The 27,532-nt window shown below is 38.2% G+C and overlaps 2 protein-coding genes across 6 annotated transcripts; one reads left to right on the plus strand and one right to left on the minus strand.

Moving 5' to 3' along the window:
• Positions 1-1,338: 1,338 nt before the first annotated feature.
• On the plus strand, positions 1,339-5,964 carry LOC146525312 (transmembrane protein 138-like). 2 transcript variants are annotated; one of them, XM_085154473.1, is made up of 6 exons: positions 1,339-1,494; positions 1,624-1,760; positions 3,042-3,621; positions 3,824-3,995; positions 4,332-4,407; positions 5,229-5,964. In XM_085154473.1, the coding sequence occupies exons 4-6, from the start codon at positions 3,870-3,872 to the stop codon at positions 5,339-5,341; spliced, it is 315 nt and encodes a 104-aa protein (XP_085010599.1). In that variant the 5' UTR covers positions 1,339-1,494; positions 1,624-1,760; positions 3,042-3,621; positions 3,824-3,869; the 3' UTR covers positions 5,342-5,964. The 2 variants fall into 2 exon arrangements, with proteins under 2 accessions (XP_085010599.1, XP_085010607.1); XM_085154481.1 differs by having other exon boundaries at positions 1,339-1,760.
• Positions 4,769-27,142, minus strand: cfap70 (cilia and flagella associated protein 70). 4 transcript variants are annotated; one of them, XM_085154194.1, is made up of 28 exons: positions 27,022-27,142; positions 26,653-26,830; positions 24,792-24,978; positions 24,480-24,575; positions 23,871-23,953; positions 23,090-23,155; positions 21,951-22,142; positions 21,636-21,818; positions 20,631-20,725; positions 18,816-18,888; positions 18,530-18,667; positions 18,061-18,204; positions 16,796-16,887; positions 15,914-15,974; positions 15,642-15,824; positions 15,354-15,485; positions 15,147-15,275; positions 14,745-14,878; positions 13,640-13,755; positions 12,999-13,199; positions 12,629-12,756; positions 12,098-12,250; positions 9,361-9,522; positions 9,030-9,119; positions 8,650-8,751; positions 6,492-6,539; positions 5,991-6,114; positions 4,769-4,905 (listed from the first exon to the last, which is right to left on the minus strand). In XM_085154194.1, exons 2-27 carry the CDS (start codon positions 26,722-26,724, stop codon positions 6,004-6,006), a joined length of 3,171 nt encoding a protein of 1,056 aa, XP_085010320.1. In that variant the 5' UTR covers positions 26,725-26,830; positions 27,022-27,142; the 3' UTR covers positions 4,769-4,905; positions 5,991-6,003. The 4 variants fall into 4 exon arrangements, with proteins under 4 accessions (XP_085010320.1, XP_085010309.1, XP_085010314.1 ...); XM_085154183.1 differs by having other exon boundaries at positions 4,769-6,114; XM_085154188.1 differs by lacking the exon at positions 27,022-27,142 and having other exon boundaries at positions 4,769-6,114; positions 26,653-26,910.
• Positions 27,143-27,532: the final 390 nt, after the last annotated feature.

The raw sequence follows: 27,532 nt of genomic DNA on the forward strand, positions 1-27,532 counted from the left end.
TAAAATTAAACACAGCAATCTGGGCTTATTGTTTTTTCTAAAAGGTAGCCCCACATTTGGCAATATCACCAGTCACCTGGTGTCTCATTTCTAAAAAAAATATATATATATATATTTTACTAGTTGAGATTATTATTTAGTAATTATGAAATTACATAATTACTTACAAAATTCAGTTAAATTTTATTTGATCACAAATCACAACAACAGTCAATTCAGTGTGCTTTATATTGTAAAGACCCTACAATAACAGAGAGAAAACCCCAACAACCCTTTGAGCAAGCACTCGGCTACATCGGGAAAGAAAAACTCCCTTTTAACAGGAAGAAACCTCCAGCAGAAACAGGCTCATGGTGGAACAGCAATCTGCCACAACCAGTTGGGATGAGGGAAGGAAGACAGAGCAAAAGGCACGCTGTGGAAGTAATATTTACCAGCGATTAAATGTAGACTGGTGTATAAACACACAGTTAATGGAAAAAGGTGAGTGAAGAAGAAACACAAGCTGATGGGAAGCCTTCAGTAGCCTGGGCCAAAGGGAGGATTCAGGGCCACCGAATGCAGACCTAGCTATATGCTTCATCAAAAAGAAAAGTTTTAAGTCCAATCTTAAAAGTAGAGAGGGTATCTGTCTCCCAAATCCAAAGTGGGAGCTGAAGAAAGCCTGGTCTGAATCATCATCTTTTTTTCTTTTTTTCCAAACAATCAACAAATATCCAAATTGTCACTAGGTGTGAATGTGCGAATGAAAGTGAGTGCGAATGGTTGTCTGCCTCTGTGTGTTGGCCCTGCGACAGACTGGCGACCTGTCCGGGGTGTACCCCGCCTCTCGCCCTATGACAGCTGGGATAGGCTCCAGCGCCCCCCGCGACTCTGAAAAGGATAAGCGGAAGCGAATGGATGGATGGATGGATCAACAAATATGTTACAATTAAGTACATTAATTTATTATTTCATTATCAAATAATTGAGAAATTATCAAAAAATTATCAAAAAATTATTAAATTATCAAAAATTTAATTAAATTATTAAATCATTATTATTAAATTATTAAATTAAATTAAAATTATTAAATCATTATAATTAAATTATTAAATTATTAAATTATTATTAAATTATTAAATTATTAATAATTATTAAATTATTAAATTATTAAAATTATCAAAAAATCATTATCAAAAAATTGAGTTCAATCTAGCTTGTTGTGCTGATTCTCTGTGGTCTGCCACTGTGTATGCAATAATACACACTTACCACTAGATGACAACAGTTTCCTAGTTGCTTGACTTTAATTATCTTTCCCAGAAGCATTACAGTAATCTTGAATGGAAATGTGATTGAAAGAGCTAGGGGGAAAAAAGCTCCCACAGCATCCATTTGTAACCCGTCATCATTCACTTGCATGTGGCTGAAAAACCTGCAATCAAATTAAAAGAAAATGTGGCACAGTCACTGGGAACATTTTTCACTCTATTAATCATAGACTCATCACAGGTAATCACTAACGTTGCATCCAACTGTGCTTGCACAGCTTTATTCATCATTACAATCTCAACAAGCTGTGTGTAAACAAACTCAACATGATTGGTGGCACATGACTAAACCTTTGCGCCTGTCTTTTAGAGAGCTGGAGGGATCAGACCTGTTACCAGGACAGACAAAAGCTGCCAATCTGCTGCACGCTGTGTTGATGGTGGCCACATGCGTCGTTTGGAGAGTTGCATGCTTCTTCAGCCCCTGAAACCCACCTTCATTTGCAGGTTTGTGCTGGTTTGTGATCCAGTTTCAGTAGCTTATGTTGTGAAACTTGAAGAATGTCATTGTTTCTGTTGTTTCTGTCTAAAGCAACAAGCTGTTGATGTTTCTAAGAAGATTAAGTGTTGCAGTACTAAGAATTACAAGCTGGTAGAACACTAGCAACAACAGAGACTTTTTTTTTTAACTTACAGCACGTTTCTTTACACAGGGAAAACATTATGTCTTAGACGTATATACTTTTTTGATCGTTTTGATCAATTAACAAAATAGTAGAAGTTGCTCACAGTCCATATATGTTGTTGTCCACTGCACTTAAAAATTTTTTGCATTCAATACATGTTGTTATTTTCTAGTTCATACTGCTAAAGCAGTTTTTGCCAAGGAGTAGGTAGGGCTGCTAACCTAGAAACTTAGTGGGACAGCTTTCAAGAAGAAGTAGCCTCGTAGTTGATGGTTCAGGGTTTAGAAATAGTCCTAATCTTCCTCACACCTGTCAGGGCCGTGCCAAGCCATAAATACGGGGATCATAAGAGGATCAACCTGGTGTCGGTGTGAAGGATCCTGCTGGATAGTGATCCTGGCACAGGCAAATATTTTAAAGTACCTACTTAAGAAATACACAGAGGGGTGACAACAGTAGTGAAAGGACCTGTTTCTCTATAACAATCGAGTAAAGACGTTTTGTTTTTGTTTTCTTTTTTTCCTAATGTGATGGATAAAATGTGCTGGGAAGGAATAAATCAGAATCTGTTTTTCTGTCATCAGAAAATGGGGCTCTTTTGAGAGAGAAGCTGCTTAAAGACAAACAATTAGTCAGTTAGTTCTGATCTGTTTTTTGTTTTATTTTTTCTCATGCTTTGATTAGCGCTTTGGACACTGTCCACTCAATAAAAACTAATGACAACAAGCAGGTGGCAGAAGTCTAAACTGCATTTCAAATTTAGCTAGAAACCACTAGAAATGTAGCACATTTCCCATTTATGTGAATTGACTTAGCAGTTATTCTATATTTTCCTGGCATCAGAAGCCTGGGACTGCCTTAGAGCAGTGTGGGTTCCCAATAAAACTGTCACTTCTGAACAAGGTTCCCCTCAGGGTATAAAAGTGTAACTTACCTGGGGCAGGAGATGTTTTGTAGTACAAAGCAGCTGAAGGAGTGTAAGGCAGTTAAATGGCAATTTGCACAATGTTTGGGTGCTTTTCTATAAAATGAGACTGGCCTTTTTTTGTGTGCGTGTACCCTGAAGGGTTGTCGCAGAATACTAATCTGTCTCCTTCCACAGGATCTCTGCTGCATTCACTGCGGTGCTGATGTCTCATCGGTTTTGATATGGAGGCCCAACAGAGTCCTTGCTGTTTCAGCCACAACACATACGGTACCGTGCTACCACACCTGCTGGTGTTGGAGCTATAAAAATCAGCACTTCTGACATGTCGACTTCCTGGCAGCTCACCCCTAATACGGACTCTGCTCCCTCTTTTGAAAGGACATACATTTTTACCCAGTGAACAGGACTGATTTGAACAACATATGCTTCATTTGCCATCAGTCATGTTTTAATTACATTTGGGGAATCGAGAGTGGAGACATTTGAATGCCTTACTGAGACCCCAAAACTGTAACAAAAAAAAAGAACTCGATTGATGTTTGTATGTGTGTGTGTGAGGGTGCAGTGCAGCCTTGGATCCGCAGTGGAACCACAGTCCGCCCGGGCGCCCAGCCTTCGGGCCGGAGACGCTCCATACCAGCAACTACTCTCTGGTGTTACTGATCCAGCTCAGCCTGCTCTCCTTTGACCTGTTTGTCAACTCCTTCAGTGAGCTGCTGAGGACTGAGCCAGCTGTGCAGCTGGTACTTTTCATGTACGTCAAACGTTTTCACTGTTTCAGCCTAACGCAGCCTCTAGCTCAAGGGGGAGAAATAATTCTCAAGTTATCTGCACTGAATCTTTTGGAATGCTGAAGTAAAATGTATTTTAGACAAGACAATAATCCTGCCGACAAGCTCTTCCTGTTTTCATCATTGTTTTTTCTGCTGCTCATACTGTTTCCTTTTCTTCAACAGAATCCAGGACATTGCCACCCTGTTTAACCTGATCATCATTCTGTTGATGCTGTTCAACACCTATGTGTTCCAGGTTGGACTGGTTGCCATATTGCTGGAGCGGTTTAGAACCATGCTAATGCTATCTGCTCTTTACTTGACCTTCAGCATCATTCTCCATTCTTGGCTTATGGTACGTCGTTAAAAACAAAGGCGAAAATGCCGGATTGGAAAATTCTCATTTTTATGCCACTTTTTTGGGGAGATACTGTACAACAAGCTTACAGACATTTAAAATGCTTTCATTTGGATTTTAATAACTGCCAAGAGAAAAACATCATAAGAAAGGGAAAAAAAAAGAAGAAGATAAAACTTGGTTAAAATGTGTCATTATATGAGACTGAGAAAATAACATTTGCATTTCTCATCATTCTGGTTGTAATTGTTAAATTATCTATAATGTACAAACTCTTTACATCTCCGAATTTAACACAAAGTGGCCTTTTTGTCATCCTTCTATTCCTTTCAGAATCTGCGCTGGTTAAATACAAACAGATTTATTTGGACCGACGGTCTTCAGGTGCTTTTTGTGTTCCAAAGAGCTGGTAAGATAACAAGTTCATGCAACCAAATGTACCTCTTTTCATTTAGAATGTTTTCATGTAAACACTGAAGAGTATACAATACAAAAGGTTAGGAATTTTCCACTCTATAATCTGATTGTACATATTAACATTTAAAAAAAGTTTACATTTTGACTGAATAATTAAATTTAGATTTTACAAATGAGACAGGAGAAAATACACGGAGAATTTTCACCTCAAGGGAGAAATATTTACAGTACAAGCAGGGAAAGCAGTCCAAAACAGCAGTACAGATTTAAGCTAAAAAAAATCAACAACCCATTAATGCCCTAGTAAACTGTATGATCATTTCACCCACCTTTTTATTTTTCCTTTACCTGTCACCTGTTGTTACTGGTTACTCTTCCAGGCAGTGACATCACATCTCATCACCATGTGGGTGCCACTTTTATACATGTATAAGCTCATAAGTGGATAAAAGCTTGCATTGTCTAGCTGGCATTACTCTCTGTAGGTGATCTGCGTATGAGAAGAGTCATGTGCTATTTGTTGTCTTTGCTTTGTCTGCCACTTAAGACCTGTCCAGACAGTTACTTGGTGTGTAAGCACTGCCATTACCTCACTCAGTTTTAAACACTGGTGGGAATTTTCAAGTTTTCTCCCTGTTTATTTTGCAATCACATAAATCTCTTGAATAACCTTGATCACTGTGCAAACTCATTACAAAAGAGTCACTGATATGAAAATCTACATTCACATCAGTCATGTTTCTAATTTACAGACATTTGTAAATTAAATATCCGTATATGTTGAAGGCTCCTAACATAATTTCCTGTTTGCAGCTTCTGTGCTGTACTACTACTTCTACAAGAGGACCTCAGAGTATCTGGGTGACCCTCGCCTTTATGAGGATTCACCGTGGCTGAGAGATATGTTTTCACGGGTCAGACAATGATTTCTCTGCAATAGATCACACCAACACCCAGATGCCGAGTTTAAAAACGGCATTAAAAGAATATCAAAATACAGTATGTTACAAAGAAAACCCATGCAAAAGAAAGTACTGGTCACTGTAATCCATTTGGTTTTAAAGGAAATTTATTCAGGGCCCATTCTCACACATCCTTCGTGAACTATTTGACAAGCTCAAAACAATATTTCACAACATTTCCTTTCAACGCAGAGAGGATTGTGCCAAAATTTAGAAAGGTGTCTTAGAACAAAAACACCACAAAGTGTCATGAGGGCTTGTTCTCCTGACATCAAATGTGAAATAGTAAATGTTTTATATCCTGCTGGTACCAGTCACCATATAGCCTCCTTTCTTTTCTTTGTTTTTGTATTTAAACAAAAAAAAACAGTATATTGCAATTGTTTTATATAGATTTGAGATTATGGTGTTGCTTTAACTGTGTTTGTTATGTTGATATTGATCAGAGCTTAACTTTTATGGCTCAAGTGGTTACTTATCCTCACTGTCTGTGAAATCTAAGTCATCATGTACATCTGAACTCTCTGTATTTCATTTTCATACACTACACATGCTGAAAACCCAATAAAATGTTGTTTCAAATACTGGTCATTGAGATATAATGTGTACATACTTGGACATATGATTTATTCTTTTGCTTCAGTGCTTCTTTCAAAGCATGACTCCAGATGATGGAAGCGGAGCTGATTGTTCAACTTTTTAAACTCTTTGTGGAGTGACTCCATCTGTAGGTTGAACTGTGGATACCGAGAAAACAGAAAATGTTTTTTTTTTTTTCAAGAAACCAGCATCTTAATGTAAAATTCACCTTGGATAAGAGGATGCAATATTTAGTAAAACTGATTCACTGTGACAAAATAAAGGATTACAGGGCTCTAACGTAATTTATGAGAAAATCAAGGACAGCAGGAAATCTATATCCTTAGTAATCAAATGCTACAGAGAACTCACAGAGAAGCTGTTTTTGTTGTTTTATATTCAGTATTAATGTTGCATGTCTACTTAATGCAATCACTACTTAATATAGAATTTAAAACATGGATAATTAATAGTAAATCACTAACGGCCCACTGATATGTTAAATTACAGTGACTGACAAAACAACCAAACTCACCCGTATTGCATATTTATAAAACTTCTCTGCTTCCTCCTTTTTGCCAGACTGAAAACAAAAGGTTCATCAGTGTTAATTGAGTTGCAGACCATGTGTTTAGTTATGTAAGTAAGTAAAGTTTGTTTGTATACTCCTTTTCAAGACAAGTGCTTTACACAAATATTAAAAATACAGTCAAACGAACACACCTGAATCAAGAAAAACAACACAAAACAAAAATTTTTACCAAATTGCTGGTCTGATAAGATGCATTTAGGCATTTTTTTAAAGGATGCCACAGAGTCAGTGGTGTGCAGCAAAAGCAATAAGCTGTTCCACAGTTTTGGCACTAAAGTCTGGAAAGCAAAATCCTTCTTAGTTTTCATACGGGCATGTGGAATCACAAGGAGACCTTGATCTGCAGACAAGATTGAAAAGATTGATGATATAACTAGGGGCCTCATCTTGTAAGGTCACAGAAGTAAGAATCAAGATTTTGAACTATCTAACAATGAGTGAACTTGTGAGTTTGAGTTAAAAGTGTTGAAGCAGCATTATGGACAGATTGGAAGCAATTAATAGATGCTTTAAACGGACACAAAAACGAAGCATTGCAATAGTCTAGGCAGGTGGAGATAAAGGCATCAACGAGCATCTTCAGTAGTGGGCAGCTACCAATCCAGCACCCGGGAAGCAGTGTGTAGAGACAGTACCTTGCCCAAGGGTACCTCAGGGTAGCCATTCGGTGGATTTGAACCCCTGACCGCCTCCAATCATGGGGCGAACACTCTACCTACTGAACTATCGCTGCCCCATAACAAGGGACTTAAACCAGATCCTTGCAGAATGCCACATGGAAATGCAGCTGTTTCAAACCCAAAATTTCCCAATGAGGACAAAAGTGTTCTATAAGCAAGAAATGAAGTGACCCACTCTAAGAAAGAGCCAGAGATCCCTACCATGTAGTTTAACTGTTGGACTAAGATTTGATGGAGATTTGACATTTCAAAGGCTTTTTCAAACCTGGTTGGATAACCACCTGTTTAAAGAACTCTAGGACACAGCCTGACCACAGAGGGACAAATGGAGTCAAAAACTTAAGACATTGGCTGAGCTTGCTGAGGGTTTAATTTGGAGTGTTTGACATACATAAGCTAAAGAAAGTGGGTGAAAAGATTCTACAATTTTGGGATGTGTGAGAGTTTATGATCGAAAGGGCGATCTATGGGAGTTGTATTTTCTCTTTGACCACTGATCTTACCTTGGAAAAGTTTTTTACATTCATTGTAGTCCTCTTCTGAAAAACCTGGTGTACTTGGTGTTGGAGGAGAAACAATGTTATTCTCAGTGTCAAATAGAACCTTGGCATTCCCTTTTCCTATTGTAAATAGGACATTTTGTGGTTTTCCCACAGGTACTCAGTCTTAAGGCAAAGCCAAAAAAACTGCAAATAGATTTAGTGATCCAAGGAGATGATTTAACGATGCTGTCTTTTCTAATTTTAGAAGGTGCCACTTTGTCCAGTATCTTTAAACACCGGGAATCGAAGAAAGCAGAACTCAGTTCCATGTCATTAGTCACAATCAGACTACTAATTTCTACAGATTTTTGTATCACAGAGTCAGTAATATGTTGTGAGTACTTCACATGTGCAGAAGACAAGGTGTCAAGGTTAAAAGAGAGCTCAATTAAAATACAGTTAGTCACTAATATTAATTGATACTAATCAAAATGTCCTACTTCAAAGTCTGCATTCCTGAATTGATTTTAGCCATTTATCATATTGATCGACATGCAGCGTCTACTTGCACAAGCATTTTCCCAAATTAATTGGTGTCTCATTAAAGTGTGGTCAGTGACTAAAGCATTGGCTTTACCAAAGAGCAAAAGGATGGATGTTGGTGTTAGATTCTATGGAGGTTAGGGCTTTTTACTCTGAACCCATCCCTCATCCTGAAGTCATTTATTCCAAAGCTTAAACTGACTCAATTCTTACCATAACCCCAACCAGTCAGCTCTTCTGACTCCTGTAGATTGTTTTTTAATTTCTAACAAAGACACGCTGTTCTGTAGTCTTCATAAAAGGGGATGTGTCAGGCCACTGTGCGTGAGATTATCTTGAAATACAGACAACGGAGGACATTAATAATGACATTACTAGTGTTTTATCATCACTCACCTTGAGGCAAATGAGAGACAGGTAAGCCCAGACCTCTGCATTCTGGTTGTCCAAATGGTTGGCCTCAGTCAAAGCTTCCTCAGCTGTACAAAAGTCCTCCAACTAAACAGACACAGAAATGCCCATTGAAACAACAAAGGGTGACTTCCTTTCAAAACAAACCAACTATTCTTTTAAGCTAGTATTTCGAAAGTATTTCTTTTAACAATAGAAACAGGAGTGTACTTAAAACCTTGAACCATACACTGAGTGAAATTACAGGTTTTACAATTTTATTTTATTTTCCATATAACAAAAATAATTCTGAAGCCACAACATAGAAGCTTTTTTTGAGTTTAATACGATCATTCCCATCAATATTCTGAAGGTAAGAGTTTTACCCGGTAACATGCACTGCCCAGGCCTAGCCAGGTCAGGCAGGATGGAGACTGTTCACAGGCCTGCAGGTACACAACCTTGGCTTCCTGAAACTGAGAGTTAAAAAAAAATAAGACAGAGTTACACTGTATAACTTTGTGGTTTCACATGAGATGTTTTAAGTCACATTTGAGTTTTGCTGTTATTTTCCAAGACACATGGCTGGTCCATTTTGTTTCTTTCTTGAAAAATGCATGAGGTAAACTCTCACACAGTGAATAGATGCTAGCAGACCCAGTACACATGAGTAACTGTCTGACTGATCAGACAGTGATGCCTGTCTCAATATCTGACCTTCTCCTGCATAAAGTAGCTGGATCCCAGGCGGAGCAAGACAATGTGAGAGTCTGATGGCTTCTGCTGGAATTTGAAGCTCCACTCGTAGCTCTCCTCAGCCTCATGGAACTCCCCTCGTAGATAGTGACAGTGACCATTCAAAGCCCATGCATCAGGATCCTGGTGAGAAAGTGGGCAAGACTCTTTGGGTCAATAGTCAGCAGAGTTGCTTGATGAATGCTTCTTCTAGACACATTTCTCAGTCTGGATGAAACTTATTATATAAACTGCCCAGGGTTCCAGGATTAGAAACATCAATGTTCACGTGAAAGACCACTTTATAAAGTGCTTCCAGCTGAAATGATGAGGGAAAAAATCCATGCTGCTTGTTATGTGAAAAATCCAAAAGTTGCGGCTGAATTAGACAAACACAGTGAAAATCTTATGAAGTGTCAGTGTTCCCCTGTGTGTTGACGCAGACTGTGTGCACACAAAAGACAAAAGAAAATAGCGTTGTCAAAAACGACAATAGCGTTCCTATTTTTCTTATTTGTGTGTTGTAAATTTTATGAAAGAACTAAAAAAAACAGCACTTAATCTTTTGAGTTTGGTATATGGCGGGGCGCAGTGGACACCCAAGTTTGTAAATGCAATAACTCAAGTACGAGGCAACGTAGAATTTTCAAATCAATACCATGGTTGCATCTGCTGAAAATCTCTTTAAGGTTTAAATCTCAGGAATCTTGACTTCAAGGTCAGAGCTCAACTTTTCTAAAAAATAAAAATAAAAAAATAACTAAGAGGATTTTCACATTTATAACACGTATGTCTACTAGGAGGCTAAAGGGTAGCACTATATTTAAAAAGAATTACAAACAAAAATTAGCTGATGCTTAAAGCTGGTTTATTTAATATACATCCAATTTTTTTTCCAATTTGTATCGAATTGGGTCTGATTGAAGGACTGATGTGATGGTAAGTTGTCTGCTGCTCCGCTTTGAATATTGGTAAGAACTTGACACAGGGATTACTTTAGGGATTTTAAGCAAAATTGTGGCCAAGTTCAAGACAATATTCATAGGTTGTTTTTATTTTTTTAGGCTTTTAAAAAAAAAATCCACAAGAATTGCTAGTTCCGCTGGAGTTTTGACCACCCCAACAATCAGATGATTCCCTATAAGCAAGCAATTAGCGACAGTGGGGAGGAAATCTCCCTTCAAAGAGGAAGAACCCTCCGACACAACCAGGCTCAGGAAGGGACAGCCATCTACTGTGACTGGTTGGGGTGGGGGGAGTGAAAATTAAAACAAACAAAAAAAAAAAGCCAAAGTGATATAAGAGCAGCTTAATTAATTCTTGCAGTGTAATTTGCTGTTAATGGCCTTTTCCGATCCCTGCTTGTGTTTTTGTCACTTTTGTCCGGGGTCAACGAAGCAATGCTGGAGATTGTTTCTGTGTGATCTTTCTCTTTTCCAACTTTAAAGTCTGTGCTCTCTCAGCTGTTGTACTGGTATGTGTCAGGCTATGTGCTGGAAAGCTACAGCCGGCTGTGTGTGTACAGCAACCATGTGTGAAAAGTTGTCAATAAAGAGATGCTGAAAAACATGTTCATGCAAACATCATTGGTTCTGCTGTGATATCTTTACAATAGGACTTCTGCTCCTGAACCTCTGCACACAGCGTCTGCAAATCCGGGCTGTATGAAGTAACTTTGATCTTTACGCAGGACTGTAAGCTGTTGTCTATGAGGTATGAGGGATATTTGTTTTTAACATAGTTCACGGTGGAGAATAGCTGCTCACATATGTATGTGGATCCGAAGATCAACAATCCACAAATTAGGCATACTGGTAGGCCACTCTCATCAGAAGTAAATTCAAATTAATCTGCGCAGGCATCATTAAATGTTCTATTTTCTTAAGATATTTTTCTTTTCTTACATTTCTCCATACTTGGCCTACCCGGGGTTGAACGTCTCAATAAATGCACGCCGTTTCAGCAGGTATACCAGTATCCGCTAGTGTGGCGCTTATTTTGAGCGACAAAAAATAATGAAATATAACTTTATTTTTATATTTCAAGATCACAATAATCTTCCAATTTAGAACTACAAGTTAAAAAATAACTAACATAAATAAAATACACTTCAGTTAAATAAATTGAATTTATTTTCCGAAACCACGCGGAGCCGCAGTATAAGGGCGAAAGAGCCGCAGGTTTCCGACCCCTGAACTAGAGCAATGATGCTGGAGAAGACTAGATGTTAGCTTCGGTGTATATCTGTGCTGTTAGACCAGCAGAAGGAGAATGATCTCAAGAATAAAACTAGGTCTGATTTCAATTCACTTAGATTTTGGGAATTATTTTTATAACACTCAGCTCCTTACAAATTATGTATATTATGTGTAGTAATTGATCCTACACTGGAATATGTTGTCATGCATATCTATAGAAGGTGAGCATCAAAAAGTAACAGTGGCTGTAACTGATTACTTTGTCATATACAATAAATACGCACCTTGAAAATATAAAAATAACAAATATATTTATTTATTATTCATTTGTTTGGTGTTTAGTGAAGATAAAAAAAAAGAATAGCATGATAAATTAGACAATAAATTGCAGGTTTCACACTTTACAAACAGAGCACCAAATGCTTTCTGGACAAGTAATGCCCTACATGCAGTTGAACACTCATGTAATATTCCTCACCCAGTCAATACTCGTGTTGTAGCCAGAGGTAGTGTGGAAGTACCTGATCTATGCTGGACAGTGCCTCTTTGAGGTTGGCAGCAGCACTGCAGTAGTCTGCTTTGAGCAGCTGCAACTGGGCCAGATGAATGAAGTAGGAAGCACTGCGACCGCCATCTGAACATAGGAGCTCCTCGGATAGAGCGACTTCTGCCATCTGACAACAGAAAACAGTCATCTCTGAACGATTTCTGCTATTGCTTTTTTCATTTGTTTTATCTTTGTTCAAACGTTACTGCTCAGAGCTTTTAAAATTAGACATTTATTGTTCCCAATATTACATAAGACTTTTTAAAAAAATTTGCAAAAATATAAATACATAAAAAAATCAAATATTTTTTCAAAATGATAAACTGCAACTGATGCTATCATACTTTCATAAAACACATATCACTAACACATGTTTCTAAAACCAAGTGTCTTTTGAAATTGCAGATTGCCATATGTAATATGCCCCTTTTTGTGCGGTAACAGAATAAACCGATGGTCACGTTAACACAGTGCTGTACAAACCAACACGCTGGGTATGTTTTACCTGCAGTGCATTGCTCTGCAGCAGGAATTGGATGGTCTGTGTGTAAATAGTAGCAGGAGCTGATTTCAAGCTGACACTCGGTGCTGGAGGCTCTTCTTTGTGCATCTCTGAATCCTGGTCAACAAGTTCTGGGTAAAGGAGAAAAATAAAGCTACACGGTCAGGTAACATCAGTTACTCCAAGGGTTTATTTTCTTCTGCCCTGTGCCCTTTGGACTGAAGTGCATGAGAGCCCCAGCATAGTAACGAAAGTAGTTCCTTGACAGGGAGATGGGGCTCAGGGGAACAGAATGGGTTGAACTCATGCATAGACTGGCATTATTGCACTTGACACTGTCTTGTCTGTATTTCTGTTTTTTTGTTTTCCTCACCTTGCATAACTCTGGGAGAGTTGGTTTTTTCATCTGCCTCCTGCTTGTTCTCTTCCTCTTCGTGTTTCTTCTCCTTGTCTTTCTCCCCCTTCTCCTCGCTCTGCTCTTCCTTTTTTGCCTCTTCTGCATTCAACAGCTTTGTGGCCTCCATAAAAGCCCTCTCAGCCTGGATGGAGTCGTTCTGACCCACATGGAACAAACCTGCAGCAAACACCCAACAAAGTCACTCCACGTTCCCCAGCATGCATCCCTCTTCCACTATTGTTGTGGGTGTTTAGGTTACAGATTGTTTTATATTCATGTTTTTTTGTTTGTTCATCATTTTGTCTGTTCAGTCTGTGTCAACTCTTAAAGAGACCAGTCCAGGGTCTACCCTGTCTCTCACCCTATGACAAACTGGGCTCCACCCAACCCTAAATTGAAGATGATGGATGGATATTTTAAAGACAGATTTACAAACCAACCTAAATCTATGAAAGTCACACACAACAGTCAAACTGTCTTAAGTAACCTGCGGGGCCTCCATTACACTGGGGGTAGACAACAAACAGTAATAGCTACTGACAAATGACGTTTGGTAGTATCATTTTGCTGTTCACTGATACAATAGCAGCAGGAAGCAAAACAGATCCTCATCTCACCCAGCAGCGTCCAGGCCACCACGCTGAGACGGTCTAGGCTGGTGGCTCGCTCAAGGAAAGTCTGGGCCTCACTGTAATGCTCAAACATCACTGCCAATACCCCACACATCATCAGGCTGGAGCAAGAAGAGGATAAAGAAACATGGGTCTTGAACTCGTAAAACTGTTTGACGACCTGTTTTTTATGCTGCGGCTCGCCTCCTGACTGGCATTAGAAAGCATGCCTCTATCACCCCTGTTCTTATTGATTTGCATTGGTTACCCATAAAGTATCGCATTGAATTTAAAATATTGTTGCTCACCTTTAAAATTATAAATAATTTAGCCCCTCGTTATCTTGTCGATCTTCTCAATATATATGTCCCTGGGCGAGCCCTCAGGTCTTCAGCCCAATTACTCTTTGCTCAGCCTAGATCTAGACTTAAATCTAGGGGTGACCGTGCTTTTGCCCTGGTTGCACCTAATCTGTGGAACAACCTTCCTATCGCTATCCGTGCATCATACTCCATTTTATCTTTTAAATCCCATTTAAAAACTCACTTATTCAACATAGCTTTTCCATCTAGTAGTGTCCCTATTTTATATTTGGTTCAATTTTTTATTTATGTACTTTATCTTTTAGCTATATCTGTTCTTAGTAACTTTGTTACATTGTTCTTATAATCCCTACTTTGTTAATAGTCTATTATTTAATCATGTCATTTTCGTGTTTTTATCGTAAAGCACTTTGGTGTACCGCTGGTCTTTTAAACGTGCTATACAAATAAAGTTGTATTGTAAGTAACCACTGAACCATGTTCCAATAAAAGATAAAACACGAGCAGGTAGGTTCATTGCTTGTGACATCAGAAAATACAGTGGAGATGAAGAATACTGTGACAGGAAGTAACTCTAAATATATCTCTTCCTCTGTCAAATAATAATATACAAATAATATACCATCATGATTTAGAATTGAGCTGATTGCTAGACTATACTTATACAGTCTATAATATTTAGATATATATATAATATACAGGCCAAAATAATTATTCAATAATTAATCTAATTAAATTAATGATTTGCTTAAAGTGAAGATCAATATTGTAAGGAGTGCATTTCTAACCTGGATTGGTGCACTTGGTCGATAGACACAGCATCATGATAACACTCTTTTGCCTTCAGGTAGTCTCCGGTCAACATGTACAGGCCTCCCCACTCAAACATATAGGTGGGCTCATTTGGGTGCCTGACCACTAGCTGCAGGTTAATAAAAAAATATCAGAAACCACTTCATCTATTTTAACAACCATTATCATTATTCAGTGCTGCAATGTGACTTGTGTCCACTTGACGAAACAAAAGAAAAACATTCAAACATAACATTATTATAAATATTCTTGAGAATAACAGACAAACATAACATAACATAGTTGTCTGTCAACCTTGTTCTGTTTTTTTTTTACACAAATCTTCCTGATTATTTCAATTTTTTTTAGCAATGAGCTTTAGAGCATTGTTATTATACCTCTTTCCAGTAATATGCAGCCTGCTCATAATTCCCAGTAAGCTGTGCCTCTCTGGCAAAATGTGAGAGCTGAGAACAGTGTAACTGGATGTTATCTGGGTAGCCCTCAACAGCATCTGGAGAATAAATCTATTAAGGAAGTAAGGATAAAACAAAAAAGTCAAAAGATGTCCTCACAGACTGTATGTGAAAGTGTGTGTTTGGTACCTTGCTCATAGCAACGTGCATCTCATCAACCAGGTAGACATAGAGTTTGCTGGCAAATTCCTTCAGCTGTTGATCATCCGTGAACGGCTCTGTCCGCCTCATCTTGTCACGTACGATCCTCACGACCGCATGCTACAAACCAGAAATATACACAAGCCGTTGTGGAGAAATAATGACACTAATGTAGAGGAATAATATGACCAGAACCATTAGATTGATCCCTAAAAATAGTTTCAGTGTCCTTGTAACTTTCATTAATCCATCATAGATGTGGGCAGTTGGTCTGACCTTCATTTGTTCCTTGAAGACAAAGTATCTCCCAGAGTCATTGAGCGCTCCTATCAACTGAATCTTCATTTTCTCTAAGCTGTCGTCTTGGGGAATTTCACAACTTGTTCCAAATAGTTCCTCACACTGTTCTGAAACATGGGACACCGTGTTTGCTACCTGCCTGTGGAAGTCCAGCACAGCCTGCAGGAGTACACACCAGTGGAGAGAATACATCAAGCATGCAAATCTCCTCGATTGGGCAATTGAGTGTGTGTGTGTGTGTGTTTTACTCTTTCTGCTCTACTAGGACCAGCTGGACGTTTAGGTTTGGGAGGGATCAATGCCGCCACCCTGCAAGAAACAGAAAAACATCTCAATACACTCACTCATTTGTGTTTCACAGTCAGTCAGAAACAGAGGGGGCAACTACTAAATTTAACACTTAAGTGTGTGTGAAAGTGTTGATAAATGTATAACTCTATCTCGGTGCTACAATCTAATAATGGAGCCAAAAGAAGCTGTCATGAATCGCTGTGCGGCAGGCAGGAGTTGGACTCAAAATGCAGGCACTCAGGCACGAGGTTTAAACACAAAGAACTCAGCTTTATTTACTGGCAGGAGAAGTAATACAAAGCAAACTAAACTAAACTGGAAACTCAAACTAAATTCACAGGGAGATCCACACAGCATGAGGGACGACGCAACACTGACTCAGAGAAACACAGGGTTTAAATACACTGGGAAGTAACGAGGGGAATGAGACACAGGAGGGCACAGCTGGGAGAAATCAGGACTGACGAGACAAGGAAAGCAGGACGCATTCACATAAGACACGGACCTTCAAAGTAAAACAGGAAGTATGACATAGAGACGCGAACTTGACACGGTGGAGACAGCAACTAAGAAACACAGAGACAAACCATAACGTAGAGGACTCTAAGAACCGAAAGACACAGAGGTAAACTCAAACATGCAGACACAGACTTACACAGAACAGAGGGTACACAGAGAAACATGAAGGACAAGGGATCGAAAATAGAAACCATAGAATAACTCACACAAGTACAATAATACAAAAAGCACAAAGAACTAAACATGCTGGGTCAGGGGACCCAGGACCTTGACAGAAGCAGGTCAGACTCAGTCACCACATGGTTTAATTAGCACATTACCTTTGGGCTAGCTCTTCTGGTGATGGTTTTGGTACCAGCGGTTTCTCCAAGGCTATCTCAATGATAATATAAGTTCTGGCCTCCACATACATCTGCCATTAACACAAGTGAAGAATTAAAGTTTTCCAAATTTCTGCTTAAACAGAAAACACACCAGCTAAATACGACTTTATAATATATTGCAGTAATAAGGATGTGCAGTAAGTTTGAGCATCTACTGCTGCTGATCTCTGCTCAGCTGTACTAAATTGCAACTGGTACCAGAGTCTCCAGTAAATTATCCTAATCAATGTTCGCTCTAATTTTTCATGTTTCTGAGCGAACGCACAAACTCCCTGAGCGATCCCTTGGACCACTGTGAGCAACATTAAACATGTGCACTGTGGTCATGCTGGCATCGAATCATTCCAAGTTACATGGTTTATTAAAATAATCAAATTACAGCATTTACATTTATGTTAGACTACTTTTGATTAACTGCTTTAGCCCACTTACAATGAAAATTAAAAACAAATCTTGTTCATGTCCTGTGTAGTTTGTTAACACTATTGGAAGTAAAAATAACTTAAACCCCAATTTTGAAAACACAACTTTTTTTTGTTGTTGTGTTGTTTTGCTTTTTTGTTTGTTTATAAAGCTCTGACTTGTATTACGAGTATGAGTCTGTGGTCTGGGAGAGAGTCCTGTAACTCTCTGTCTGCAAAATACAGTATATACCAGTGTTGGGCAATGAATTATATAGTTACTTCTTCAAAAAAGTAACTGAGTTATGCAAACAACAAAGTTTTTTGCAGCTGTTTACCTAAAAATGCAGCCAGGGCATTTTTTAAATAAACATTTCAAATTATTTACAGAACAATCAGCTGTTCTGCATGCGTAGAGACCGTGCCAGCAGTGCGCAATTGCGCACACGCGCAGCTTAGAGGGAACATTGATAATTTTATTGATTTCTTCGCTAATGCTGTGCAGAGTTATGTTGATGTTTACATGGAGCTTAGGGTTCCCTCGGCATTGACTTGTGACTCAGGTTCATATAAATCACTGCAGGCCAGCTGCAGTTAATGGCACAGCTCCTTCACTGTGATTTGCATGTTGCTGATATAATTTTAAAAAACTTTATGTTATGGTCTAAAAAATAATTCTTATAAGTGAAGTCCGGTTTAATTGTTTGAGGGGGAAAAGGAACCGCTGGACTTTGCTTATGCTGGAAAACTTATAAAAACTCTAAAGAATTATTGACTTGTGACCATCAAAACTTTTCTGACCTTTTTGCCTTGCTCATTGGAATCTGTGGGTCCCTTGTTGCTTCCATTCATGTTCTTTCCTGCTTTGTTAGAGCTGACAATATCTTTGGCCTGGCTGGCATCTTCCTTAGCTTTTTCCTTTAAAACACTGATGCTTCGCTTGGCCTTTGAGTGCAAGAGAGGTTAAACAGTGCACATAGCAATTTAACAGCCCTATTTAAATAAAGGTAATATCAACTGCAACCTCAGAGTTGGAACACTGTGTAAATTGTATTTATAAAGAGAGTAAAATTATTTCCAAAATTCATAAACCCATATTTTACGCATAAATATACATTCTCAGTTTTAATATTTGATTTGTTTTCTGATTTTTACTGTGAATAAAATATTGGTTTGTGAGATTAACTAAGTACTCCATTCTGTTTTTATTTATATTTTACAAGGAAACCAAATTTAAAGCAAATGACTGATGTGTGTGTGTTACTAGAACCTTATTCAGCAAATCTTCCTCAGAGAAAGGCTGAACGCTGTATGCTCCTTGGATTCGCTGGACTCCAGGATACAGCAGCTGCCCAAAGTCTATAAATGCCAAACCATGGTGGGGGATTTCTGAGTCCTCAGCACCTAACTACACACAAACACACACAGGTCTGGTCTGGTCTCCATCTCAGTTAGACTTAAAATCACATGTTGTTTTTTCTAAGCTTATTGCATATGATATCCTAAATACTGGAAATCCAAACACCAAAGAAGAGAGAATAAAAATGAATACTAACCTTTGATAATGGAGCCAATGACCTCATGATCTCCACTGGCCACAATCTGCTCTTAGTTATCCTTTGCTTCAGCCTGAAATTACAATCAGTACTGATACACACATTTTTATATTCTCTCTTTGTGTTTTCCATCATCCTAGAGCAGTTCACTAAAGGCATGGAGGGTGCAGCCCAGGGGACATCCCATTCACACCTCCCAACCCAGAAGCACCCATTCAACCTATATCGGCTTACACTGACATGACTGCCTTGATCTTTTTTTGTTATATTAAAAGCTTGCTATATTTTTGGTAACCCTAATCTTGTGTGATGTAATAAAAAAACACTGTGAGATACGAATCCCACTTTAATCATGTTTAACCTACCCTTTCATGTGTATTACAGCTGTTTTATATTATTATTTTTTTCCTTTCTTTATTCCTTTGTTTTATTTTTGTTTCCTAATGTGTTGCAAAGACAATGTCATTAGTTGGCCGACAACATGAGAGATGGGGCACAGTGGATGGAGGTCCAGGACCACCCCGAGGTACCACCACAGCCCAAACCCAGCTAGTGAGCAACTCCAGAACCCACCAGTCCCAAGGTCACATGTTAAATTGTTCTGGCAAAATAAACAACAACAACAATTGGGGCGATCGTGGCTCAAGAGTTGGGAGTTCGCCTTGTAATCAGAAGGTTGCCGGTTCAAGCCCCGACTTGAACAGTCTCGGTCGTTGTGTCCTTGGGCAAGACACTTCACCCGCTGCCTACTGGTGGTGGTCAGAGGGCCCGGTGGCGCCAGTGTCCGGCAGCCTCGCCTCTGTCAGTATACCCCAGGGTGGCTGTGGCTACAATGTAGCTTGCCATCACCAGTGTGTGAATGGGTGGATGACTGGATTTGTAAAGCGCTTTGGGGTCCTTAGGGACTAGTAAAGCACTATACAAATACAGGCCATTTACCATTAAACAATGATAATAATCATCATCATCATCACCATGATTAATTCAGAAAATGGGTTTAAAATGTTGATCAACACAGCTCTATTGTCTTTTTGCAAGAATGTGATGGTTTCTAAATGTGTGTCTTCAATGAGAAGGTTTGTCTGGATGTTAATATGTAACTATTTCTTTGATTTCCAGTTAAGAACTATTGTTGTCTTGGCGATACTTAGAGAAACAAGGAGTGGATTCATGTATTTGTTTGAGAGAGTTTCAACTTCAGTGTTACTGCCAAGCAAGCAAAGGGTTGGTAAAACAGACTAGATTTCTTTCACTGAGGAAAAAAAGTGTCATTTTGGAGAATGTTGATTAAACTGTGATAAAAAAAAATTCAATTTTTACTATGGATATTTCACATTGTCTAGCTGTAACATCTACTCTTACCAGTAGCATTTTATAGTGATACAGTTAATATTGAGCATAATAACTGAGTTCAGCTTATTGGTGCAGTCCTTCACAACAGTCCCAATTTCTCACGTGGGCCTTTGTGAAAACCACTGCACTAATTGTTTTTTCTTTCATAGATTTGACCTTTACTCTAAGCATTAAGCCTATTTACTTATTATACTTGCACAGATCACATGCTCACTGTGTGCCTAAAATCAGTGATAAGATCAAATTCCTTTTTCATTACTTTCTGATTTCCTTGCATGCCTGAAATGTTCTGAATAAGGAAATCCTGCTCTTAGACTCTGCTATAACATGTGTTCTGTAACAAAGAAACTGGTGACTGACTTTCCCTTTCTAGATTAAATTCGTAAAATTGTAGCCAGCAGGTAGCATGGTGGTCCGATACACAGAGAAATAAAGGAGTGATGTGCATGCTCAGCCTCCAACCTTGTAGTTCCCCCTGCGTCCAGAAAGCAGTACATCTCTGTGTCCCAGCTCACTCTGTTCTTCGTGGTCTCTGCCTCATCACGAAATGCCCGGTCCTGTGGGGACATTTACACCACAAGCCTGTAAATAAGCTTTCACATGCTGTTATCTTCAATGGAAATGTGGTTTTTGGATTATCTGTGGTTTTCTGAGATTTCTGAGTTTTTGTCTTCCTTTGAGTTTATCAACATTGATTCTTGGGTTTTATTATTTTCCTCAGTTCTTGATTTGTTGAGTGGACAAATATATAAAGAGGGAGCTGTCAAGCAGGAGGAAAAGAGTAAGACCTCAGAGGAGGTTCATGGATATAGTGAAGAAGGACATGCTAAGGGTTGGTGTCCCTGTTAGGGACAGGGATAGTTAGAATCTGATCCAGTTCGTCTGATCCTTATTACCCATCTTTGTTAGTTTTTGTCTCTGTCTAACCCTGTAATGCCACGTATATCACATTTGATGGATGAAAATTTGTCTGTTTTTCAGAATTCTACATCAGTGTGATCTAGTGGATGTAGCAAATACGATAAAATCCAAATCTAAAATTCCATGTGTCTCATATGTGCAAATTAATACTTTATTTCCTTCTTTTTAAAAGGGAAATAAATGGCACGGTCTGTAGTACGGATATGGACATTACATTTATTTTTATTGCACATAAGGACGAGAGCACAATCGTAAAGTGCAAACCGCATCCAGGAACTTGTGTTAGCATTATGCTGCTTTGCAAGCATCTGTACAGACAGAATGGTAATGCTAAGCTGGCCAAGAACCCAGGGCGATGTTAAAGCTGAGTGAATGTTGATACCAGCTCAGCAGGCACACCCTGAACTTCAACAGGTAAGAAACTGATGAACAAAACTGATTTTCAAATCTCAAGGTCACTTTAAGAGTGTTTTTAACTTTCTTTCTTTTTTTGCAACATTCCAGCTACCATTATTGGTAGTATTTGCAAGCTGCATTTGTATTTACCTCTCGAGCAGTCAGCTCGCCATCCTCCTGATCAATTTCCTCTGGCTTGAAAAAGACTCCAGGCAGGAAGTGGTTCTCTGGAGCTAGTGTGTCCCTATGGGGCCTCTTCTTCTGACGTTCCTTTTCTTCTCTCTGCCCCCCTGCCTTCAGCTGCCCTTCAGGGAACACTAGCACTTGGTCTTGCTGGGAGCAAAGCAGTAGTAAAGCTACATTTGTCAAAAACGCGTCACCCTTGGAAAGATTGACATTTTAAGCTAGTGTGAATAGAGCAGTATGCCTTAAGAGGCCACATAAAAAGCACAGTATAACACTCACGTCTGCAGTAAGAGGGATCTCTAGGGCAGCAGTGTATGTGAAGGTAGTGGGAGCAGGGCCAGATGGCAGCATCCATGAGTCTGGGACAGAGTAGGCTGTCTCCAAAGTTACCTTTAGTAGATTAGAGGCTGAGAGGTCAGCATCGGACAGTATTGGATCCAACACACTGACACTCACATCGAGGGTAGGCAGCTAAAAAAGGAGAGCAGTTTATATTTTTCATTGATATACTGCTTTAACCATACTGAATACAAATCCTTAGGTTCTAAGTGCTTTTCAAACCATAATACACAACACTAAACGAATGCCTGAGTGCAATGAAAGCTCATTTTATCATTATATGTAAATTCACATGTAAATTCACATATTTAACATATAATACATGTAAGTGGCTGTTTTTTTCTCTTTATCATAACCCAGCAAAAAACCACTTATAACAACACCTTAAAACGAACATGTTCCTAAATAACAAGTATATGTAACAATCTATGCCTGAAAATAAACCAACAAAAACATATTGCCACTGAAAAGGATAAGAGGACTCACTAACAGTTTATACAGCTTAGTTTGTTTTTTTCTGGCCTGTTGCACTTTTTATCTGTTGTATTTCTATCTGTATTTTATTTGATGCATACCACATTTTATTTGTAATCTAACAACAAGGTTGTTTAGTATTAGGAGTTGAACCTTCTAGCATAGCATTTCACATGATAAATGAAATGAAGTGCCGGTCTTTGGCTTTCTCACCATGAATGTGTTAATTAGAAAAGCTGTTGGTTAATTTATAACACCGCAATACCACATTTAAAGTGAGGGGTATTTCTCAAAGTCCAACTTGCATGGGCACCAGAGTTAATACCTTCCAATGTCATGCTCGTTGCTGTATGGATGAAGCTACTGTTAGTTGAATTATTAAACTGATTTTGAGCAGCAACTTACCTGTGATGTTGGTATTTTACTTTTTCTTTACCAAACTCTATGATTAATTTGGACTTCTACTCATAAATCTGTAGAATTCAACTAAGGGGGCGCAGGGACTTTTAGATAGACCTGAACCCCTGAAGGCTCATCTGAGGCTGCATGTTAGGGATATTTTATTTATGCTTACTATAACTGTCCCTGTAGAGTAATGGGATTACCTTCATTTTCCATTTAAGGCTGGATCCTTGCTTCATTCTGGTTGCACTCCTATCTTTGTTGGGGAACTGTGGGCATTATGGATACACTCTTAAAACAATGTACAAAAAAAGTTAAATTGTGAATTCTATTTTTCAACTGTCCACTATCTTTCTATTGTTTCTAGTTGTTATTTTACACATTTCATATATAACTAAAGTGTCTACGTGTCTGGAATTAGTATTAATTTAACAAAACACACTGTGTGCTTCTTAGGCTTTGCCAAATGTGTTGAATGCATTATTTTAAAATGTCTGCAAAACTAATATTTGGAATCTCTTTTTATGTACTCAACCCAACCTGTCAGTGGGTTAAAAATACTAAACTTTTTTTAATTTTTTTTTACCAGATACCACTTGAGCTTGGGAGCCTTCTTTTTGACCAGACAATAAATAGTCTCAAATTGTAGCATTTGTTTTGGTTTAAAATTGTACTTTAGCTGTAACCATCGAAAAAAGGCAATAGATGCTAAATAATTGTAGAGTCTGTGTTGGTAATCTAGACAAAATACAGTATAATAAGAAATAATTGTTTAATTGTTAATTCAATTTTTCAGTCAGAACTATATGCAAGTATGTCTGATCAGTGCTGTTTTTAAGTGCATTTAAAGATGTTCAATCTTTTGTCAATATTAAAAATACACGAAAACACTTGTAATTTATTTGGGTTACTTTGCTATGTAAAAATAGCAGAGAGTGTAGTCATTCACTCTCCAAGAGAATGACTGCAGAGTCCTCAACTGACCTTGAGGCCAGTGTCCTGGGCGGATTTGGCCCGGGGGTTGGCCACCGAATTGACAGAGACTGTCGATGAGAAACTGCACTGACCTGAAGACAAAGAGAAAATCACTCCAACAAATGAAAGTTCTGCTCTGCTAAGAAAAGCTCTCTAAAATTAGTTTTTGCTTTTCTGACCTCCATACAAAGCAGCTGTTAGCTGGGACGATATGCTGACTATATTAGAAACCAATTTTGAAAAGGGATCAGTGCTAGAACATGAGCCCGGTATCAGAAATTAAGTAAATGTAGATACTGTAGGTACACTGATGCTAAAGGTTGGTTAGAGAAAAAAAACTGCCAAATTAAAACTAGATTTTGCATTTGGAGTGTTATACTCTAAGTGAGGGAAAATAAAATTATTTGTTTTCAGTTTATAATAGAGCTTAAATTTGTTTTTGCAGCTTTGAAGGTTTCATATAGCTAGCTCCAACAGTTATGAAGTTAGGGGCTCAAAAATGCACCAAATTTCAACCCACCTTCCAGGGCCTTTAATTCAGAAACTTTTCATAGTATGAATTTAAATTTTTGCATGAGCAATAAATAAGCTACATTTATCAGAAAGCTATAGCTGTACCTTGTAACAGTGGTAGGAGGTCAACAACAGCCTGGCCCAGAGGCACTTGTCTTGGTTCATCATTCTTCTCCTCAGCCAGAACTTCTATCACTGTCACTGACCACCACAAAACCATATACATTAAACACAACAGTGGACATTTTTAGCACAACAAAATTGTAAAAAAAAAAAAAAAAAAAAAGCAACAAAAACAAGTGTTGATCAAACTGAAAGAAAATAGAATGAAATGAAATGTTTCAGCTGCTGGTTATTTTTCATTTTCAGTTTCATCATATTATCAGAGACAGGAGAATATTTCAAATCTCGACTTACATACAATGGGTTTTTGGGCAATGTCACTGAGAGCCTGAGCGTCGTTTGGACAGCGGAAGATGCAGGTAAATTTATAGTCAATACAGTCCTGCATGGGGTTACTCTGCTTCTCATCTGACTCTCCCAGCAATGTTCCATCAAACTCAACCCGCACCAAACTCTGAAAGCTGTCTCCTTTTTTTGATTGCTAAAAAGAAAAGAAAAGAAATACATAGCAAGCGGTAAACATTTACTTAAGATTATATCACATTTTAAAATAAAGCTTTAATTACATTAAATTCACTTAGATACTTGTTGAAGAAGTAAAATGTAGTTAGCATAACATCAAAAGTATATTCCACCAGTCTCCATGTGAGCTATTAGTACCGCATGCTACCAAAGCCTTCTAAGATCTATAACTCTGTGGGGAAGTTGTTTGCTTTTATGTCTCTCTTTGGATAAGTCAATGTGAATTAAAACTAGAAAAGAAGACTGTGTGCTAAAAGCAGTTTTGCTGATAAGAAAACAACTGTTTATGAGATTTAAAATGAGGGACTGAAAATATAGAGAGAGCTGACCTGCCCAAATACACATAAGCTAACTTTGAGTTTTCTAATTAGGTCAATGATGAGAATGAAAACTGACTGACATTTTACTATGACATTATTGCAAATAGAATTTTAACTTCAGTGCTTTACATAACTGCATACAATCTTGAGTGAAATAATCTTGAACCAAGTGCTACTTGTGTTATATTTTACTTTGATATTTGCCCATATATATAAAAATACTTGAGTATTTTTATATATATATTTGGTGGTAAGTGGTGGTAAAAGCTATGTAACAATACAAGGAGAAAGAAAAAGAATAGCCACCTAAAGCATTTGCAATTTTCTTTTTTTAACAAACACAATTCTAATTTCATGTAGTGATAAAAAACCGAACCAATTAAAGATAATAAGTTCATTGGGAAGCTCTAAAAAGCTTATTGAGAAGTCTTAAAACAATTAAACAGATATCCAGATATAGATATCCAGCAGCTCCATTTAAAAAGCAAACATTCCTCCAGTCATAAATAAATAAAGTTCAAAAGAGGGATACACAATCCAATACAATAAAAGATTGCAAATGGACTGGTTCTTATATAGCACATGTCATCTCTACTTGCCACGTGCCTCATTCATACAAGCAAATACTTTTTCCTCAAACTAACATGCACACACTGATGGATGATGGACTTTGGCTTCAATGCCTTTCCCAAGAACACTTTGTCATGCAGACTGGAACATCCAGGAATTGAACTACCAACATTCCAAGTACTAGATTACTTGCTCACTGTTTTAATGGACTGATAACTAATAAATGGGTGGGGGGGTGAAAGGACAGAGGGTACCTGCCAGCCATCAGAATGTGGAGAGGGTTTCTACTGTTGTCCATTATAGATGACTTCCTCTTCTCTATAAATTACATTCTCTATATATTTCATCTCTACATATATGTGTACTGTACTGAATCGCATGAACATAAGGATAATGAAATCTACTGCAACAAAATTATAGCTACATATATAGCGTGCTATATTCCTATACTGCACTCCAGGTTCTATGAATAAAGGAATATTACAGCTCTCTTAAGGTGAGCTATAATCTTTTACTGTAAAACAATAACAGCTTAGAAGTGAACACGTCAAAGTTTCTTTCGGAACTGCTGGACGGTAATGTTGGGTTATCAAGGTAATTTGCTGCTTCGTGAATTTTAAGGTAAAAAAAAAAAACTTCATACACACCACGTACTTAGACTTCCGTTAGACTGTTATGCCGCAGTGTTAGCAAATTTCACAGGTTTATGGGGATCATTTCTAAGTAACGGCAAATTGACTTACCAGGTCATTTCCACGGTTTATATGTATTTTTATACTCATGCTGTGCCTTTTCGTGTTTCCTGGAGCCTCCATTAAAGGTCAGTTTGCCGCACGGGGACGCGTTTCCATGGCAACGATACCTCTCGTCGCTCTCAGGCGGCGGCTCTGATATGGTGGGTTCAACGTGAACTCGAAAATGCTGAACAATATACAACGATAAGAGCAAAATTAACTTCAAATTCAAGTTTACTGTTACCAGTTCAGCGACGCGGTTGATAGGAATCTGTCCTAATGTGCTCATATATACCACAACACACAACAAAGCACAGCATGATACATGGATACATGTACTCAATCAACGCATAAAAGTAGTGCCCTGTTTCACTGTACCTGTCTTCAAAGTGCTTTTTTGTGAGAGGTTCAGCTAATATTATAAAATTATAGTACACGAATAGCCTAAATTAGACAACAAAAGAAAGAGTTAGGCAAAAAAAAAAAAAAAAAATCAACAATTGCATTGCCTACAGGAACTGTGGCAGCCGCCAGCGAATAACACATAAACGCCGAATGAAAAGCGTTTACTTTTTCTTCCTATTATGGAGTCATTACATGAATGCAGCGTTATTCAACGCAGATATCTTATTCTTCTGCAAAGACATATTCAAAAACAACAAATATTAAAGAAATATCTTTCGTATTACAGGCAAATACTGCTTTTCACCCTCGGTGCATTACATATGTGAGAGAATCGATTTTGTACTCGCTTTTATTGAGGAAACATTTTAGGAAACATTTTGTTCTGTAATAGTACTGGTGAGACAGCAGGGGTCACTGCTCACTACAGGGGAAACATCCTGGTGGCGCACTCGTTTTTAAGCTGTTGTGTGTGAAATACCTTGAC

Source organism: Neolamprologus multifasciatus, chromosome 1, assembly GCF_963576455.1.
Source record: "Neolamprologus multifasciatus chromosome 1, fNeoMul1.2, whole genome shotgun sequence".
Taxonomy (NCBI): Eukaryota; Metazoa; Chordata; class Actinopteri; order Cichliformes; family Cichlidae; genus Neolamprologus; species Neolamprologus multifasciatus.